This window comes from Nilaparvata lugens, chromosome 1 (genome assembly GCF_014356525.2).
Source record: "Nilaparvata lugens isolate BPH chromosome 1, ASM1435652v1, whole genome shotgun sequence".
NCBI lineage: Eukaryota > Metazoa > Arthropoda > Insecta > Hemiptera > Delphacidae > Nilaparvata > Nilaparvata lugens.
In genome coordinates, this window is record NC_052504.1 from 10,386,652 (window position 1) to 10,407,285 (window position 20,634).

The 20,634-nt window shown below is 35.4% G+C and overlaps 1 protein-coding gene across 1 annotated transcript in view; it reads right to left on the minus strand.

The window, feature by feature from the left end:
- Positions 1-362: 362 nt before the first annotated feature.
- The window catches only part of LOC111057004 (MDS1 and EVI1 complex locus protein EVI1-A-like), a 168,633-nt gene continuing 148,361 nt past the window's right edge, over positions 363-20,634 (minus strand). Inside the window, exon 3 of the mRNA XM_039429814.1 lies at positions 363-4,963. Within this exon, the coding sequence (XP_039285748.1) occupies positions 3,614-4,927 (1,314 nt within the window). The 5' untranslated portion in view covers positions 4,928-4,963 and the 3' untranslated portion in view covers positions 363-3,613. The remainder of the gene's footprint in view (positions 4,964-20,634) is intronic.

Sequence of the window (20,634 nt, forward strand, 5' to 3'; positions counted from 1 at the left end):
AAAGTTGTTGTGTGATACGATATATCTCGATCATTTCTCTATTCTTATTCAATAATGCTCTAAAATGATAAAAAGTTCAGTTTCGTTCAGTATCAAAGTCTATAGTTGCTGTTAATAGCCTCTAACAGCCTTCAGACCGTATGCATAATAATCTGATTTCAAACTGAATCGGATCAGCTTATTGTTTAAACTCGAGATGTGACACATTATGAGAAGTGCGAGTCTATTTCAATTACTCTGTTTGATTTGATTCATCCACTATTCAGATTATTGATCACCTTGGAATGTGCATACGACTCTTAGAGTAGTTCTAATTGAAATGGAAATCAACAAGGTAAGCTAAAACAAATAAGACGTTTACTGCTAATAAAATATATTTTTTACAAACTTTCATAACGATACATTGAAAACTTCGTCAAAAACTTATGATACTTTCTCATAACTATGAACAAACTAGTTTTAACGATAAAAAAACAAAATCAAGGTAAAGCAGAAGTAATATATTATTGTCTTCATTAATAAATATCTGAAAATAAAAACTTTGTACATTTTCCATTTTCTTAAATAAAACATCGGTTACGATTTTCAAGAACTCTACAAAAATCATACGTCTACTGCAGTATTATTTACAAAATTTACAAAACGAGATTAAAAGAAAATGGTAATCTATATTATGATTCTTGTTGTAAATCATGACTAGTGCAGATTTAGCACTTTTTCACTTAATATTTTATTAGACAAAATCAAAAACATCTCGTCTGATTCTCTGGAAAACCTGATCTGGTAACAAAGTGTTCTCAATATTATTCGAAATGTAATGGAACATTTATTATTAATAAAAATCAATTACATCGAGATATCAATGAAAATTATCAAAGCTGAGAACATTTTACTTGACTAAGGTAGCATTTTTTATACTTTTCGGTATCATTCCTCAAATTGAACACAAAATCAGTCATAAATAGTCATTGTCACACCAGAATACTCAGAGTTTGTGGGTGAAAACAAACACATCCAGCTAAATTTTACAATAATATCGTGCAAATGTGAACAAATTTGCAATGAAAACTAAAGGCTTGTTAAACGTAAATTGTCATATCAGCAAAGTATGAGGTACTGTAAAATTTCCAATATAATTCAGTATGCAGGTAAAGGGTTCTCCCCAATTTATTTTATATAGTATTTTCTACAGTTTGTCTGTTATATTTATTACTTGGCATCTATTCCTTGGACAAGTAATAATACTGTATTTTAAGCAATTCACTGTACTTTTCCATTCCGCACTTTGTTGTAATAATATCAATTTCATCCTCATCAATCATTATTTATTCTTCTCAATAAAATTATTTTGTGGCTTCTAATGATCATGATTTTAGAAGTGGATATGTGTATCAACAGTAGCATATTTGTATACAAACGGATGATGAAAATATACTTTCTGAATTGAGTGAGCTCTAATAAGTAAATTGTGAAATATCATCATCAATATTCATGTAATTTCAAATAATTTGTTGGAATTGAGAAAATTAGAATTAACAATCAATTACTCTAATAAGTATCTTATTTTACATTGTATTATTGTAACTTATTCGATTTGTATTTGAAGTCCTTCGAATATATTTTCTGTTAACTTCCTGCAGATATATTTCACACAAGGATTATCCTGTGTTTTTCTCATACAATTATTGAAAAGTAATCAGTTGAGTACAAAATAAGTTATTATTATTATTGATCGATTGGAGCATTATTCATTTAATCCAAGATAATTTACTATTACAATGTTAACAGATTAAATTAAACAAACTCTTTTAAATCGTTTCTTAATATTGATAAAGTAATGTTTCAAATATTTTGAATAGTTTAAACTTTTTATCAATTACAATAACAGATTCTATGGTGATTGTCGTAGTTTATAAAACTATTATGTAAATTGAAAAATTTCAAATTTTCTACTGAGCATAAGATCTACAAATCACGCCAAGTGATAACAGAGCTTGTATATTATGTAAAATTCAGTATACATTATATCAATAAAAAATATTAAGTACAAAAAATTGTTGTTGAGAATAAAAAGGAAAAATACTTGGATGCTTAAATTTCACAGCCATCACAATGAATACCAATATATCCAAATTTTAATTATAACATGTTTTCCACCATTGAACTTCACAATAATATATCCAAAAAATAGGCGTCTCCCTCTAAAAAAGTGTATAAATAACAATAAAACAGATTTCCATTCTCCTGAAAACTTGAAACACTCTGTCTCTGATATCGTATCTTCAATTCCCTCACATTCAATCCAATCACAGAATCTTTCTCTCTAACATTATTTTCATCTAGTATTAATACAAATCGTTTGAAAAATTATAGAAAAATACCCTCCCGATATCAAGCATCCTCCCATTGTTTCAAGATTATCAAAATTCAATTTCTACATACTTTCGACTCATCAAGTATATTTTATAGAATTCTTAGAAAAAATTCTAGAAAAGACAGTGAACGAAGAACATATTGGTAACTTGGTAAATATAAAATGGTATAAGGTCACTTAAAATCTAAAAGCTCTTGTGGTTTTTTGTCCAGGTACCACATACCTGACACTGCAATAGTCAATTTTACCCTATGATATTCTTAAATCTAACGCATTATATTCATAAAAGTTAACAAAAATTTAGTCAATTGAAAATTCGTAAATTGACTCCTTGCAATACATAACCTGCGTTGTCTTGTGACACTGATCATTGAAGATGTGTCCAGTTATAAAAAATTGAGGAGTGTAAGATTATTCTGGTCCCTGTCTTATAATTTACTGTCTTTACCTTCAATACTTTCCAATTCAGTTGATCAAATTTTGTCAACTAGAGATCACTTGAGACACCGAGTTTTTTTGATGCACTATCGAGGGCTACAAGTTAAAGCTCAACAATCAAAATCGATCCTTGCTTGATTCATCACGTTTCATGAAAGAAAGTTGACACTTTAAACTAATATCGATTAGTTTCTCAAACAAATACTTCCAACAACAAACAAATAAATAACAAATTGGTTATGTGGAGTTTGACGCCGTATTTAACATATAATAGATCTTCAAACGCCTCTCATAGAATTTCATAATTCATATAAGAATTATTACAAACTTCCTCAATGTAGCAGGAACAAAATTCTCTTCAAAAATAAATGTCTCAATAATAATTATTGACAACTCACCAAATCCATGATAATTAATTCGTTTTCATTCATCAACTTTCAATGGCCAACTTCTAGTGTTGTATTGTGCTACTATCAAGTATTCAAATTCTTTCATCAAACGTGATGCCTTACATGTTCAAAAATAAGCCTACATATTTGCTGGAAATTGCAAAGAAAATAACTAGTAGCCCCACATTACTCTAATCCTTAACCAGCGAGCTTCAAACTTCAAACTTCTATCTTCAACCAAAAGCACAGTGCAATAAGACCTTCCTTATCCTTACTCAACGTATGTGATCATACTAGTTATATCACCACATAACGGATCACATCGTAACATACACTCTACCCCCGCTTGCAGGATTTTGACTAGCAGCTAGGCCCAGAGAGGAACTCTCCATCCTTCGTCCTCCATCCTTCATCAAGTATCCTGCGCTTCCTCCTCGTCCTTATTCTCCGGTAGAAAGGACGATCCCAGACTGGACGTCGACGAACGCGACGAAAAGTGGTCCTTGTCGTCCTCCCCGACAAACCCGACCGCGTAGGGTGGCCTCGACGGCAACAGACTCCGTTGCAGCAGGTTACGTCCGCCATCTGCGCTGACCTTCCCCATGAACGAGCGGATCTCCTCGAAGTAGGAGTCGTCCCCTCCGGCCGACCCGGGCGGACGTCTAATCGGCGGGCCACGTTCGTCCAGGATTGTCGGGCCATCCGCTTCATGCTTCTTCAAATGTCGGTCGAGATTCGTCTGCTGCCCGAAACATCTCTCACACAACGGACACTTGAACGGTTTCTCCTTGTTGTGAATATTCCTCACATGTCGCTGTAGATTCGAGGAGATACTGAACGACCTCTCACAGTACTTGCACTTGTAGGGCTGCTCCCCCGTGTGGGTGCGGAGATGTCTGGTTAGATTCGCAGATCTGGGGAAAACTTTTCCACAAAACTTACAAGCGTACCGGTCTTTCGCTTTGTTGTTGTTTGTGGTGGTGGTTGTGGGGTCTGTGAAGTTGTTGTTGTTGTTGTTGTTGATGGTTTTGGGGGGGATTTGTCGAGGATATGATGGTGGGGTGGGTGGTAGAGGAGGGTGTCCGTTGAGGAGGAACGGGTGATGGTAGTTGTTACGATCAGGGTAGGCGGGGGGGCTGGTGGCAGGGTAGTGATGCATTGGTAACCGTGGAACGACTTTGTCCCCTCCTCTGTACATCGCTTCCAGGACGATGGGGTGGGGGAAGATTACGGGGTAGTTGTTGAGTGCGGAACGCTTGTGGAGGTCGGGACTCATGGGGGCGTCACCCCCTTCGTCGGAGCTGCGTTTCTCGGGTGAGGGCGAGCGGAGGATGAGGTTCTGGTTTTCGTCCTCGATGTCGCGACGCTTCCGGTCGACGCGGAGGTCGAGGGGTTGGTCGCGGGGCTGGTCTTCCTCAGGGGGTGGATGTCCGGCGGGCGACATATGAGGGCCTCCCCTGGCAGCCCCCCTGGACAGATCGAACGGCATCTCGACGGACTCCTCACGGGGACCATCCTCGTGGATTCGGACGGTCAACGGGTAGACTGCGGCCTGTTTGGGTGAGCTGTGGCCGTCACTCGCAGACTGTACGACCATTTTGCGCGGGCTCGAGTCCTTTTCTCGCATCTCACTGGCATGGGAGGGGTGTGTTGGGTAGGGGTGGTGTGCGTGGGGGAGCCGGGGGTAGTAGCAGTACCAGGCTAGGGCCGAATCCACCACGCTCATGCCTTCTCCTGCTGATCAAGTAGGGCCAGGGCCAACCTGTAACAATCAAACAAAAAAAAAACTCATCAATATTTTTGTAATCGTTTTCATATCAATATTGATAGACTTCACATAAACTCTTGCAACAAATTTTATTTACTTTTTTTCAAATAATTGTAAACATTATATTATCCCAGTCAATTGACATTAGATTGAACAGGGTTTCTTGCCACAGTTCCAGAAATCATAGTCCCGGCAAGTATTGATTCAGAGAATGTGAAAGGTTTGACAAGAATTTGATCAAATTTACAGTATTCCCAGTGTTTTAGTACATTGAAACGATTCAATCTCGATATAGTACATCTAGAGGGACCGCTAAAAAATGTATTACTGTATTGGAGGTCCGTACTAAATCGCAATGTACTTTATCGAAGTTGAAAGCCATATGTACGTTTCAGGGACTGCAGGAGAAATGCACTATAACGGAGAATATACTTTAACGGGGAGTTCTATATGGAGGACATTCAGCTACAAATTCTAGTATATCACTTACGACATATGAAAGATGTACGACATATGACGTATGAAAAAATATACTTCAACGGAAAATATACTGTAACGGGTTGTTAAATATGGAGGACATTCAGATACAAATTCGAGTAGATCACTTGATTAATCCAAACACTTCATTTCTATTCCAAAGGAGTCTATAACCATGTTCGTTCGCACCATGTAAACATTCCAATCATCTCCCAGAGTTTCATACTGTGGAGGAAGAGAGTGATTTTCGTAGCGCCAAGCAAAAATATAAAGGAACCGTATCGAATCTTAGAAGATCGTTCCACCTTCTTCCTACTTATTTCATCTTCATCTCATAGGTTCCATCTCTCTCTTACTCGTTAGATCAGCGTTCGCTTTTATCTAATTGTGGAGCTCCGATCTGCAGGAACTCAATCTACTCAGTGTTGTTTTCATCATCGTTGGTAAACGGCAATTTACTAGTATGGGCTTCCGGCTATGCTTCATCATGATACTTTTGATTATAGTGGAGATGATGGACAGTTAGGAGATGAATCAGGAGGAGCGAGTGGAATCAAAGTTGAAACGGAAACGGGGGAACCGTACGAAGATAGAAAATCAGAAAGCAAATGAAAGAAGAGTTTATTTCTAGAAATTCTAAGATATACTGGTTGATTAAAGGGACGTAAAATGAGAATATGAATGCAAAGCACAACAGAACAGATAGAGGAACATCGAACGAAACATGACAAACTGAAGATGACGGATTAAATATAAACAGATTGGATGATATTGATATTATATTCAGAAATGGGGTCTTAAGAGACGATTTGCTATACAATGAGTAAGAATGAGAATGATATAAATAAAAGAAATGATACGTAATAATGAGAGGAGATATGAGTGTTGTAAGAGAATGGGAAGGACAAAAAAGAATGTACATTTAGGAAAATGAGGATGAAGAAATATACATTGGAGAACATCGAAAACGAGTATGTAGTGACAAGGAGAAGATCAATAATTTGTGTATAGTGTAGGAATGATTGAATGATGGAGAGAGAAAGATATCGAATAGGATAAAGAGTCTTGGAGTATCAGAAGGAGATTGTGGATGATACTGAGAATTAGAAGGTTTATCTAGATGATAATGAGAAGATCGAGAAGAATGAGATGGAGAAGAAGAAATAAGAAAAGTGGAGTAAGAAATAGATTGAAATGAATCATGTGGAGGTAGACTCAGAAAAAGAAATAAGTGAATGAAATAGTCAGAGTAGAAGTAAGAGATTGATTGATTTATTAATTCATTTTTCGACTTCATTAGGGCGAAGTTAGGACTCTCTGCCACACTACCCTCTACAATTTGTTCGAAGGAAAAGAGAGATACTCATTAGGAGACAAACCTATTGGAGGAGGACAAAAAATATGAGGACAATACACAGATTATACTATAGTATATTATAGAAAATACAAATATGAAGATGAACAACTACAAAAACCACAGAATATAAGAGGAAATAGGGATCTTATATCAATAAATCTGTGGTTTTTTGACAATTTCTTTGTCTTTTTCATTCAATATGAATAGTTAACACAATATAAACTTCTCAACTACACAAAAAGGGGAAAAAGAGGAATTGATAAAGAAGGAAAAGGAGAACAAGAACTAGAAGAGAAACTTCATCAAGTAGAATAAGAAGATGGAGCTGAACCCTTCAACCGATGCTTCGGTTTTCTTCGTCAGTTTATAGTGGGAGTAACCGAGATGGTTGGCAGATAATACCAGTAGGTAGTTAGTTGAAGAGGCGTTGCAAGAAGGCAAGAATGCGGTCCCGTTCTTCTCCTTCTGGTAACGTTCCTCTTTAAACGACTTTCGACCCGCATTTTATAAAATTGCTCCGAGCCGAATCGAAGCCGCGATTTGTGCGTATCGAACGGTTGGTACGACTGGTTTTGGTTGGCGCAAAAAATTCGAAAACAAGATTTGTGAAGTTGGGTGCGGTGAGCTTGTTGTTGAGTACAGACAGCCCTCTAGAGAATTGCAGGTTACTGAGTTATTTACTGGATTGTCCGTGAATGAATCAGATGAACGAAAAGTCTTTAATCACTTTGAATAACAAAAATTTTGCTCTCAACTGTCAACTGAAGATTTGGAACAGATGATAATGATCCGCCACCAATGTTCCTATTAACGCCCTGTATTGATGTACAGTGTTATCCCAACTAACAGAAGCATTGTTTTGTTGAAAAATTATCGAACAACAGTTTGAAGGAATGTGGAGTGTAGAATGTTGATTTAATTCCAAATATTTCCCCAATTTGATGTGTTGAATAATTCTATCAATTATTGTTCTATCATTAAGACTAAATTCACTGGGTTCACTGATTGTCCATGACTGAATTAGAAGAAGCTCACTTAAGAGTTCAAAACTTCTTATTGCTGTATTGTCTCAGATTATACTAGAGAGGGATGATGGGAAGGAAACATGCAAGCAAAGTCAGAAGTTATTTCTCACTCTCACTCCTGAATATGAGATAGCTCGACAACAACTGAAATTTTTACTTTCCTTGCCCTATTACCATAGGTAAGGGAAGTATTGCTTTCCGAAAAAAAAATTAAGTACACCAATTTCTAATTTCTTTACGTTTCAAGGTCGCCTGAGTCCAAAAAAGTGGTTTTAGGGTATTGGTCTGTATGTGTGTGTGTGTGTATGAGTGTATGTGCATCTGTATACACGATATATCATCTCCCAATCAACGGAATGACTTGAAATTTGGAACTTAAGGTCCTTAAACTATAAGGATCCGACACGAACATTTTCGATCAAATGCAATTCAAGATGGCGGCTAAAATAGCGAATATGTTGTCAAAAAGAGGGTTTTTCGCGATTTTCTCGGAAACGGCTCCAACGATTTTGAACAAATTCATACCTAGAAAAGTCATTGATAAGCTCTATCAACTGCCACAAGTCTCATATCTGTAAAAATTTCAGGGGGACTGCACCATCTATGCAAAGTTTGGTTTTAGATTCCCAATTATCGGGCTTCAAATACAATTTGAACAGAAAAGTTCAAGTCGAAATATTGAGCATAAAAATCTCTACAATTATTGTTCAGTACCGTAACATTTTCACCTAAAATTGAAAACAAGCTCGAAATTCGAGAAAATAAGATTATTCAATTGCAAACTGTTGGCAACTGTAGATTCTATTAAATCATTCACTATGAAGAGATAACAGACTTCGTGTGTCTGCAGCGCTATTGTCCTGTCACCAGCTGGCTCAGATCTTAGAAAAGTAGAGTTGAGATGCGCGGGAACACTAGCGTCAGTTGATAAATTTTCATAACTGCAAGGAAAGTTGTAGGAGTGCACCACACCAGAGTTTTCACTTAGCAGTGATCATGTATTGAAATTAATAAATGAATAGGTGCATCACAAAACAGTTATAATATCATAGAACTAATTATACAAACGTAAGTAAATCACCGATTTCAAATGAGTAAATCATTCAGAAACCGATTAGTTAACTGCATAATCCTACATGCTCTCAGAATAACATCCAGTTGGATGATGTTTTAGTTAACGACTGTCATAAAGATCAGAATTGATGATGGCCGGCAAGACCTCAAGAGATCTGAGAGACCTTAAGAGACCTTAAATGTGCATAAGAGGCCTCTTAAGTGCATAAATGTCGCAACGATGCATCTACCAAATGATAATAATAATGAATGTATGATTATTAGTTGTTACCCACTTGATAGCTCCCTGCGGCTGAAGCATTGCGTCAAAAGTATGATGATGACTGATTGATTCACTTATTTCAAGGTTGAACTGTAGGTTTTATTTCTTGAACTTTTCTGCTCTCGTTATTCTCTTATTGTTGTTTTCCTCTTCTTCTTCGTCTTCTGCCTTTATCTTCTTCTTCTTCTTCTCCAACTTTTTCTCTCCTTACTTTTCCTTACTTATTCATCTCCTTTGTTTATTCTTCTATGATCTTCTTGTTTTGTTCTCTTCTTCTTCCTATTCTCCTACCATTTTCTCTCTTTCATTCCTTTTCTTCCTTTCTTCTCCCTTTGCATTCCTCCTTTCCCTGTTGATCATCCCCATGTTTATATTCTTTTGTCTTTTCTCTCCACTGGATGATTTCTCTTCTCCATTTCCTATCCACTTATTCTTCTCCTTTTTCGGCGTTTTCAAACACCTCTCCTACAACTGGACAGATATTCTCCTCATTTTAGATTATTCAAATTATTATTCAACTACCACTAATCAATTCCCCTGTTCGTTTCCCCAGAAATAAGCAGAAAATATGATATTCTTGAATATTCCCCATGAAATGTACAAATCGAATAATTGAAACCAACAACACAATTTTTACTAACCACTCTATATTATTATTGTGTCTTGTAGAGGTGCGTACAGACTCATACTTCACGAACACACGCATTTCGCTTTTCATCAGCTATTTATGTCTGTATTATTGTAAAGTAACAGGAGTGATCCGTGGTCTAGTGGATAGAGTGCTTGCGTAGCAGCACAAAGATCCCGGGTTCAATCCCTCTCATAACCAAAAGATTTTTCACCTGATCAATCCCGTGTTATCGGATGGGCACGTTAAACTGTCGGCCCCCGGCTGAAGTATGACAGTCGTAAGGCCCATTGACGGCTTAAATTATATTCAGGCGGTGGGACCTTCCCGCAAGGGACTCCCCACCAACAAAAGCCATACGAATTCACTTTTTTGTAAAGTAACAGTGAGATACATCTTCTATACTCTATAATCTATCTATGTATATTAAAGAGAAGAATTGGCTTGTACACGTACGGGATAGGAAATTCACGAATGACGCATCATCACGTCTGAACTACTGGACTCATTAACTTGAAATTTTGCATATGGATTCTCAATTTACCTAGGATGGTTATAGGTCCACATTTTATCATCCAAGATTCCAGTAGGCCAAGTTTCTGATTGGACCGTTGCGGAGCACGGGTTACCTGCTAGTATATAGCAAATACTATATAGTATAGTATAGGTTTTTCATATTGTAACATTTTATTTGTTTTGTAATTCTTTGTTATTTTGTTTTGTCTTGTTTTGTTTGTTTAATAAATTGAATAGGTCTATAATAAGCATAGCATCAGCTGATTTTGACTTTTTCATGTACATTTTCATGTATGTTTTGGAAAGAAATAAATGATTGATTGATTGATTGAAAAGCGAAAACCTCGTGCCGCATAAGTCTGTACGCAGCTTAGCAAGACAACCACGGACTTGTCGAAGCTACAAACTAGTCTAGAAATAAGTTCAGACTCTCTGTAAATGTCGTCTTGGAAGCAACATCCAATCAGTCAAGAACTGGATGATCCTTATCCAGGATTGGTGATAATGAGCTGATACAATATATCTGCGCATGCGCGTACGTGTAAGTCGTTGTCAATTGACAGGGATGGGCCGATTCGCGTACATGAGCGTGCGTGAGTCACGTTCAGCCAATTAGAGCTCATACCACGATGCTGTATTACTATATCTTTATAGTCACATTCAGTTCATTTTGTCAGTATTGATTAAATTTGTACAATCGTTGTTATGAATCAGGAATGCTGAAAGTGGACCTGCTACTATACCACTATAGTTGGACCAACTTCACCGAGTCAGTATTGGTTTAATTTGTATCATTGATTTTTCCGCATGAGGAAAGCAGACAGTTTAAAGTGAACCTCATCATCATAGCTGTTTTTTATAGCGCAATTTCATAGTACGGAATGTTCGTGTCCTCTCTTTAGCCGTCCAGATTCAATTAGAATGCGAGACTAAAAGCAGTACTGTATTCATTATATTCCCACGTGGAAGTTTATGGCTAGACGTGCCCCGGTAAACTTAATAAAGTGCGCCAACCTAGTTATGAGCAAATGTCAAATAATTAAGTGCAAACTTGGTTTGGCATGGAAATGTCCTGCTTTTAGTGATAATTAAGATAGAATGCATAAAAATAAGATTGTTCTACTGTATTGAGAGAGAGTTATACGAATGTAACGTAATGGGAAATGATTAAGTGCTAGCTTGGTTTAGCATGGAAATGTCCTGCTTTTAGTCGATAATTAAGATAGAATACATTAAGATTGTTTCACAAGTATACTGTATTAAGAGAAAGATATACGAATGTAACGTAATGTGAAATGGATGATAGTCTTATAGAGCGTCAAACTTCAACACTTTTGTTGAGTATGAACATGATTTGTTTAATTTTATTGTGGAAACTGATTCGAATATATAACAGTTCCAGTAACTAGGATCCAGATCACATTCTATTTATTTCCCTATTCATTTATCCATCACATATTGTACACAATGTGAAAACATTAGTTCAACAGCACTTGTTACATTGACATTGACTATGTTCAGCCATTTCACAATGTGAACTTCAAGTTCTTGGACAGGTTAACATATTTTTTTATAATTCCTCATGAAATTCTCGTTATTCCAACATGTGAATTTGTAACTTTGCTTCTAATATTTCACTTCTTTACAATCAACTGATGTAACGGTAACTGGTTTATTCAATTTATTGCTATCATTGATTAAACTATCCAATCATTAATCTGTTAGTCAGATTTTTTGAGAAGTATGAAACAAAATACTGTTATGAATGTCCTGAACTGAAGAAGAAATTCATTTTCCGATGAAGTATCATAGTATAATAATTAATATTTTCATATTCAACAATGTAAAACCGAAAGATACAAATTAATTGATGTTGTAGCTATTCTGTTCTCTTTTGTTGTCATAGTTCTTCCGTTCCTTACATAATTGGTTCCCTCCTTAAATCATTATTATTATCTCTCTCCTATCACATTAATAATTCATGTTTTGATGGACAGTTATTGTCCATTTTCTTATACTGTTAATCTATTTATATTGATAATATTGATATATTAAGTTATATTGTTCATTTTTATATTGTTATTTAGTCAACAAATTCATCATAATCAAAAAGAACAACAAAGAACTATTGATTAAATGGACCCAAGAGTCCCCCAATGTTCAGCCTTAGACTAAAACAATCATTCAACATTGTTTATTGAACAAAACATATGTTTCACGTTATTTAACTTCATTAAACAATGTTTAAGTTTCCTCTAGTTCAGCATACAATCATTCAACATTGTTTATTGAAAAAAACTCATGTTTTACGTTATTTAACTCCATTAAACAACGTATAAGTTTCCTCTAGTTCAGCATTAAAGTAGAACTGCAACAACATTTCCACATGAAGGTAGACTGATTATCGGCTGAGCGAGAGTCTCTGAATGATATTTAACATACAAATAGTGCAGTCCATCTCCTAAGCTAGCTGTGCTCGTTATAAAGTAATGCCGACCAATTTGCTAGACATGTCCAATGCGTTTGATGGGACTGTAAACTTGTAGGAAGTTCTAACAAACAGCTGCATTATATCTACATATTTAAATGTATATATTGGCAGTATCACTATGTATTTTGAAGTATCTACGGTGTATTCTGAGGTATCTACATATTGAAACTATTACTATGTATTCTGAAGTATTTACGGTGAAAAAGGCTGTGTTATATCTATTGATACTTTGCTATGTATTCTGAAGTATCTACATATTTCCACTATTACTATGTGTTCTGAAGTATTTACGGTGAAACAAGGCTGTGTTATATCTGTATGTTTGAAGTATGTATATTGGTGCTACATCTATTTATTCTAGAGAATGTAAAAGATGAGTATGTATTGATGTGTACATAGGGGCACTCCCTAAGCTCTAACCTCTTCCTCCTTATTTTATTATATTTCTACTCGCGGCGGACTTAGTTTCACAAATGGATTCCTTGCGTTGACAGCAACTATGTTGGAGTGAAATGCTGCAAGTCGAGAAGTCAAGGAGAAGATGACAGAGAGAAGTCACTTGAGAAGAAGTGAACCAGTTCTGAAATCTCGGAGAAGCAGGGCTTTGCTTCGGTGTAGGCTACAGCCTGTCTGTCATTCGAGCTTATGACACATGCTGATATGTGAGGATGTTTACTCTACGGAGGGCAGCACTCGAATTCCACAAGTTCTCTCATTACTGACCCTCTCTCTCACACTCTCTTTCTTTCTCTATCCAACTTTTCCATTTCTCCTGTCATCTGCGGTCAATAGTGGTTGCAGAACTTCTCCTTACTGGATGCAAATGAGAGAAACTAAGATGAGCAAAGATGTGACATAGCGGAGGAAAGTTGGAGATTACTGACCAAAGAAAAAATGATCAGAAAAGGATAGGTTGCAGAAGTATTGAGAGAAGAAGGGAGAAACAGAGAAGAGAAAAGAGAAGACGATTATAGGAAGAAGATACAAAAGATTTCTTTCAGTCATATCTATATTATGTCATATATCATATATCTATATATCTCCCTTTAATTTAGTGAATTTTCTATATTAGATTAGACTCATACTATTAATATATTAGAATTATTTTAATTTCTTTAGTGTCAAGAGGGCTATTATGGGAAGTATTTTCTTCATGGTGCCCTCATATTGTAATGTAGATAAATAAATAAATAGATATATGATTAATGATCGTATTATTAAATGTTGAGTGAATAACTGAGAAGATAGATATTGGAGAAATGTGTGAATGGGAAAAAGTTGTGAGAGTATTAAGGGAAATGGGAAAAAACTAGAACAATCAAGGAGAAGGAAGAGAATGAGTAAGTGGAATAGCGGAATCGTAGAAAAAAATATGGAAGAAGAGGATATGCAGGAGGAAGAAAATAAAAAGGAGAAAAATGAGTAGAACATTCAAAATTATGAGATATAATTGATTAGAAGTGGAGGAAGAGATCAAAGATAATATAGCTGACCAAAAGTGAATAAAACAAAAAAATGAAAGAGAATTTGTGAGTGAACAGGATGAAGAAAGAGTGGAAAATTCATAATTTGCGGAGGAGGTGGAGGAATAGAAGACAGAAAAAATGCTAGAATTAAAGATCAGAAAGATGAAAATGAGCACAGAAAATTAAATTGACAGGAGAGAAGAATGAATCATTAGAGTCGTTAAGTCATGACTCTCGTAAACAAAGATTATTATTGTTCATATTTTTGTTCAATAAGATAATATTATTGTTCATATCATATAGGCCTACACTGATCTCAGTAGGCCTCAAATTAACTCATGATCTACTATTTATGAAATTATTAGTTCTTCTCCATCAGACATTACTTGGATATAACAAATTATTTGTATTACGTAAAAATAAATCTTTTCTCAATCATTATATTTTGTCCCACCATTGCAAATTGGTTGTACATCATCTACCGCTAACCTAATGTAATTTGTATTTGTTCATTGTATCAATGTTATACAGTAGTGACAGAAAATGTAATTCATATTTGTCCAATGTAACAATGTAATACAGTAATAACTAATGTAATAATACGATACATCAATCACAATTTGTTTATCAACCACTGTCGCCTCTAAGCAATCATAGCTCTCAAAGTAGCAATCATATTGTTTGCATTATTTGCACGCGTGACATATGACATAGTAATTACGTAACGGAATGTATGACGTTGTAAATTACATTGTAGCAATGGGATGCGACAACTGAATCACGCTGGGAGAAAGTGATCATTACGTTTCGGTGATCGAACCCGGGACAATGTGGATAGATGCTGGAGATGCCTTGGTTCAAGCAGTATAATGCACAGAGTTTGTTGATAAATCAGTGGAAATCAATATAGTCTAGGAAGATTTGACGCAGAAAATGAGAAAGGAAAAAGGAAAGAAGACGTTGAAACTAGGAGGGGAAGAAAGAAAAGTAGGAGAGGGAGATTTCAGTTTGGTGTAAGGGTGAGCATAACCAGAGATTAATAAATAGGAAATAGATATAATAATAAAATATAAATAAATAGCTAAAATTGCTGAATAGATGAAATAAATATAATAAGCTCACGCTTATCCTTTCTCTATGGCATAACTGACTGACAATTAGGTGGTACCGGGTTTGATTCTCGGGCTGGCAAATAGTTTTTGGAGAATCTAGCAGTTAACCCTGTTGTCAACCTTTGCAGTAGCAAGATTTATAAATATTGTCTAGGAGTGAGGTCTTTTTCAACGCATAAAAGGATGAAGGGGAAGAGGAAGAAGACGTTGAAACTGGGAGGGGAAGAAATAAAAGTAGGTGGGGGAGATTTCAGTTTGGTGTAAGGGTGAGCATAACCAGAGATAAACAAATAGGGGATAGATATAATAATAAAATATAAATAAATAGCTAAAGTAGCTAAATAGATGAAATAGATATAATAAGCTGACGCTTGACCTTTCTCTATGGCATAACTGACTGACAATTAATTAGGTGGTACCGGGTTTGATTCTCGGGCTGGCAAATAGTTTTTGGAGAATCTAGCAGTTAACCCTGTTGTCAACCTTTGCAGTAGCAAGTCTTCGGTGTGATTTACAGCATCCAATTTGGATTTTTCGTTCAATGATTATTATTGAAATATATAAATAACTTCAAACAATGGAAAAGTAATGAATTGAAATATCATATCATGAGAATATTCTAATATTGTTGAGTAGAGTTTAAAAAAAAATGATACCAAAGATAATATTCGTTTGGCATTCATTGGTACATAGACAAACGAGTAGCTTCACTCTGCCATTAATTCATTTATTATGAAAATGGTGACAGGTATTAGATTTGATTCAAACAAATTGCATATAATACAGAAAAAATAAGCTGCATCTAGCTGTTTACCCTGTTGTCAATATTTGAAGTAGCAGAAGTCTTCGGGGTGATTTACAGCATTTAATTTGAGTTTTCGTTTAATAATAATTATTACAAATATGTTAAATAGTCCATAATAATACGACACATCGTATTCAAAAATACCAACTCTCATATCAAAAATCATACACTGAATTATGAAAAAAAAATAAGCTGCATCTAGCTGTTTACCCTGTTGTCAATATTCGAAGTAGCAGAAGTCTTTGGGGTGATTTACAGCATTTAATTTGAGTTTTCGTTTAATAATGATTATGACAAAAATATGTTGAACAGTTCATAATAATACGTCACATCATAATAATTATCCAAAAATACCATCTCCCATGTCAAAAATCATACACTAAACTATGAAAACAATCTAATAAAGACATTTCTCATTACAACTATTACATACATCACCAACCACACCTACAGACTACTTAGTAATGATAGTTTATCCAACTTATTATCGTCCACTGTACCATAATACACAACAGTAAATAACACCACACACTATCAGCTGATTATTTATAGTTGATTGTTAGATTAGCAAAAACTGTACATAAAAACATCTTACATTGTTGCTCCTATTGTTTAGTACAGGTTTCCCCTATAGCGTGGTTCACTACAATCTGTCAGCATCCTTTAAATATAACATCAATGCTGATCATCCAAACAATACTGACAATTTCATGTAAATCTCACAATAAATTGTTGTTCCTATTGCATACTATAAAGGTTTGCGTAGTATACAGGTATATTCTGTGGTATATTTTCTGTGTGAAGTCGACTATGTATTGCAATGAATGATGTTACCGTTATGTAGCATAGGGAGATGAAGCAGCATATGTGAGAATGTGAGACTACCGCTAGCATTCTATTATTATTTGTATAATGCAGTGTGCGTAACGTACTTGCATGTGTGTGTGTGTGTGTGTGTGTGTGTGTGTGTATGTGTGTGTGTGTGTGAGAGAATTTGATTGAGTTATGTAACGCGGAATGAATTCGTTCGGTACATCAATTGAGATTGCATCGCAAGTATGCATCTGTATGTAGGCCTATACAGGGCATTGGTATACTCTCTGTAATATCAACAGTTGATTATGACAACAAACTGAGTTGTTGATGATTGGGTCATGTAAAATTTAATCATGAAAATTTGACCGTCTTAATTGCCTTCATACATCATATCGTCGGTGTACTGCAAAAGTGACCAATTCACTTTTTGGCGAAATTGGGGTTTTGTGACAGACAGTACTATAATGTAGTAAAGTATTCATAAAAAAATGCTCAAGTCAGTATCTCAACATCAGTGGGCCTGAAAATCCTGAGAAGTGTTTTGACCAAGTCTCAGTTACAAGATTATAATACAGCTGTAAATGACCATCTGGATTTAATTGTTTTCCTCTGATATAATAACCTATAAAAGAACATTTCTACAAGTAGTTCTGCCCAGGTAAACTTGGTCACTTTGTTATTATGTTTTACTAGCACTTTAATATTGGAGATCATATTTGCTAGCAGCTTTGGTGATGGGAGATCATTTTTATAGAGTCTTATCATGACTCTACATACATATTGTAAAATATACAGATTTTTTTATCAGTAGGTCACTCTATGTATGCTATTGTGGGAGTTGAGGATTTCGAAATTATCTATTGAGATTAAAAAAATGATATTGCTATTCTAGGGTGGAAAAATCGTGGAGTGGCAAAGGTAGCTTAAAGCCTGAGAGTGTTGAAAATAATTAATGTATTCAAATAATTGTGCACATAGTGAGGCTATGTGTCATGATCCTTTCAAAAACATGAATTTCACTCGAAACTATTAAGCTTGAATATTATACCTTCGCCCCCCCCACTATGTTCCCGCCAATTAGTAGAGCTACAGCTTGATGAACTTCTCTACAAATCAAATTCTTCGAATTAATTCGCTCATGAACAATTTATTATTCACTCAGAAAGACGAACATGTCAAACGAAATTGAGAAAAAAATTGACATCTCTACCAATAAAATTTTTCGAATTTATTTACTCATGAACTAGCTATTAAAAACAAACTCACTAAAAAAACAAAAATGTCAAACACAATTGAGGAAAACTGCTTTATAGTTTTTAAAATGTTTAAATAAATAGGTATTACAAGTTTTATATTGTTTTTATTAGAATTGAGAGAATATAGAGATGAAAAGACTGGCAAAATTGTAGTGTTAGATTATTATTTGTAATTATTGTTACAAGAACAAACTAAAATAATCTTCAGATTGCTATTACTCATATTGCAATTATCATGCAGAGGCCTTTCACAAACTATTTACGTTAGATCGTGCGTCGAAGTGGCCGGCAATACATAACTCACATAGCAGCCTTGTTGAAATATCATAAAAAACGAATAGTTACAAAGTTAAGCTGGAGCTTGAAATCGGAAATGGAATACGGCTATAGTATAGATATATATATTGGACTCAAAATTGGACAAAAATCAAGAAGTGTAAACATAACCTATTTGTGGACAATTTCTATCTAAATTTGGGAAAGGAACAGTTTTGGGCCTGTTGTTCCTTCCTGAATCATTATTAGTTGAGAATCATATTGTAGGCTATCAATGTATGAATGAATAAATAAATAAATTGCTGATGAAATATATAAATAGAGTTAATAAAATATATAAATGAAACAGTTTTAGTATATTGAGTGAAATATATAATATATAATACATACACGTCGATTCTACTAGTGGTGTATTGGAAATAGTATTAAATATGTATGTTGTAAGGTGCGTACAGATATAAGCACCGCGAACATGAGCAATTCACTTTTAATCAGCTGATGCCAAGCTTTTTATATCTATATCTTATACCGTTTATGTAAAAATACAGATATAGTCAGCTGATTAAAAGTGAATTGCTCATGTTCGCGGCGCGTATATCTGTACGCATCTTACAACATACATCTTTAATACTATTTCCAATACACCACTAGTAGAATCGACGTGTATGTATTATATATCTTTCATTCAATATACTATAACTGTTACATTTATAATATACTATCTAGATTGTGTAGACTATATGGTCAGCCAGCTATTGTAATTAAAATTTGGTATAGCTACGGGTGCGTGAGGGAAGTGAGTGAGAGGTGATGAGAGGGGCACGGATAGTGGTAGAGAGGGGAAGAGGATTTTTAGAGTTGTCCAAAATTTGGGGAAGGGGGAGAGGAATTATTGTGAACTTATTTTTCGAATTCTGACAACTTCGTGACCCGTTGTTGAACAGAATCGGCGGCAGCCGTGCGGACAACACAAATGTTATTACTGTTCGCACACACACACACGCACACACACACACACACACACAAAAAAAAACAGAGATAAATACAAGGAGATAACAGATGGGCCGAAAAAGAGGTGGTGAAGAAGAGGAAGATGGAGAAACAGAAGTTGTTTAGTGTTGTAGTGATTGTAAGTGTTACAATAGGTAATTAAAACAGAGAGTAGGAGAGGTGAAAGAGGGAAAGAGGTAAAAGGAGAAGAAGAAGATAGATGAGGGAGAAGAAGAAGAGAAAGAAAAAAGAAGAAGAGAGAGGGGAAGAAGAAGGAGAAGAAGAAGAAGAAGGGAAAAAGAAGAAGAAGAGGAAGGAAGAAGAAGAAGAGGAAGAGGAAGAAGATGATGGATGAAGAAGAGGGAGAAAGAAGAAGAAGAAGAAGATGAAGAGGAAGAAGATGATGGATGAAGAAGAGGAAGAAAGAAGAAGAAGAAGAAGAAGAAGAAGAAGAAGAAGAAGAAGAAGAAGAAGAAGAAGAAGAAGAAGAAGAACAACAACAACAACAACAACAACAACAACAACAACATCAACAACAACAACAACAAGAACAAGAACAAGGAGAAGAAGAAAAAGAAGAATAAGAGAAAGCAGAAGAAGAAGAAGAAGAAGAAGAAGAAGAAGAACTTACTTACTTACTTACTCCTCAGCTCTACAGGTCTTTGCAACCCTTGGCCTCCCTCACATAGCCTCTCCATCTGTCACGATCCTCGGCCTGCCCCCTCCAGTTACAAACTCCAAGCGTTCTCAGATCTCGTTCCACATCATCCGTCCATCTATTTCTCGGTCGACCTTTTCTTCTTCTGTTATATATCCTGTCCTTCCATATACATTTCACTACTCTTTCATCTCCCATTCTCACCATATGTCCCATCCATCTTATTCTGCCAGCTTTAATAAACCGCACAATGTCTTCATTGTTTAAGAACTGCTCTATTTCCAAATTTTTTCTTCCTCTCCAAAGACCATTCTCAAAAACAGGACCCATGATTCTTCTCACTACCTTCCTTTCAAAAACTCTCAATCTTTGCACATCTCCAGCTGTAAGCACCCATGTTTCCGATCCGTAACTCACCACAGGCCTCACCAGAAGAAGAAGAAGAAGAAGACAAAA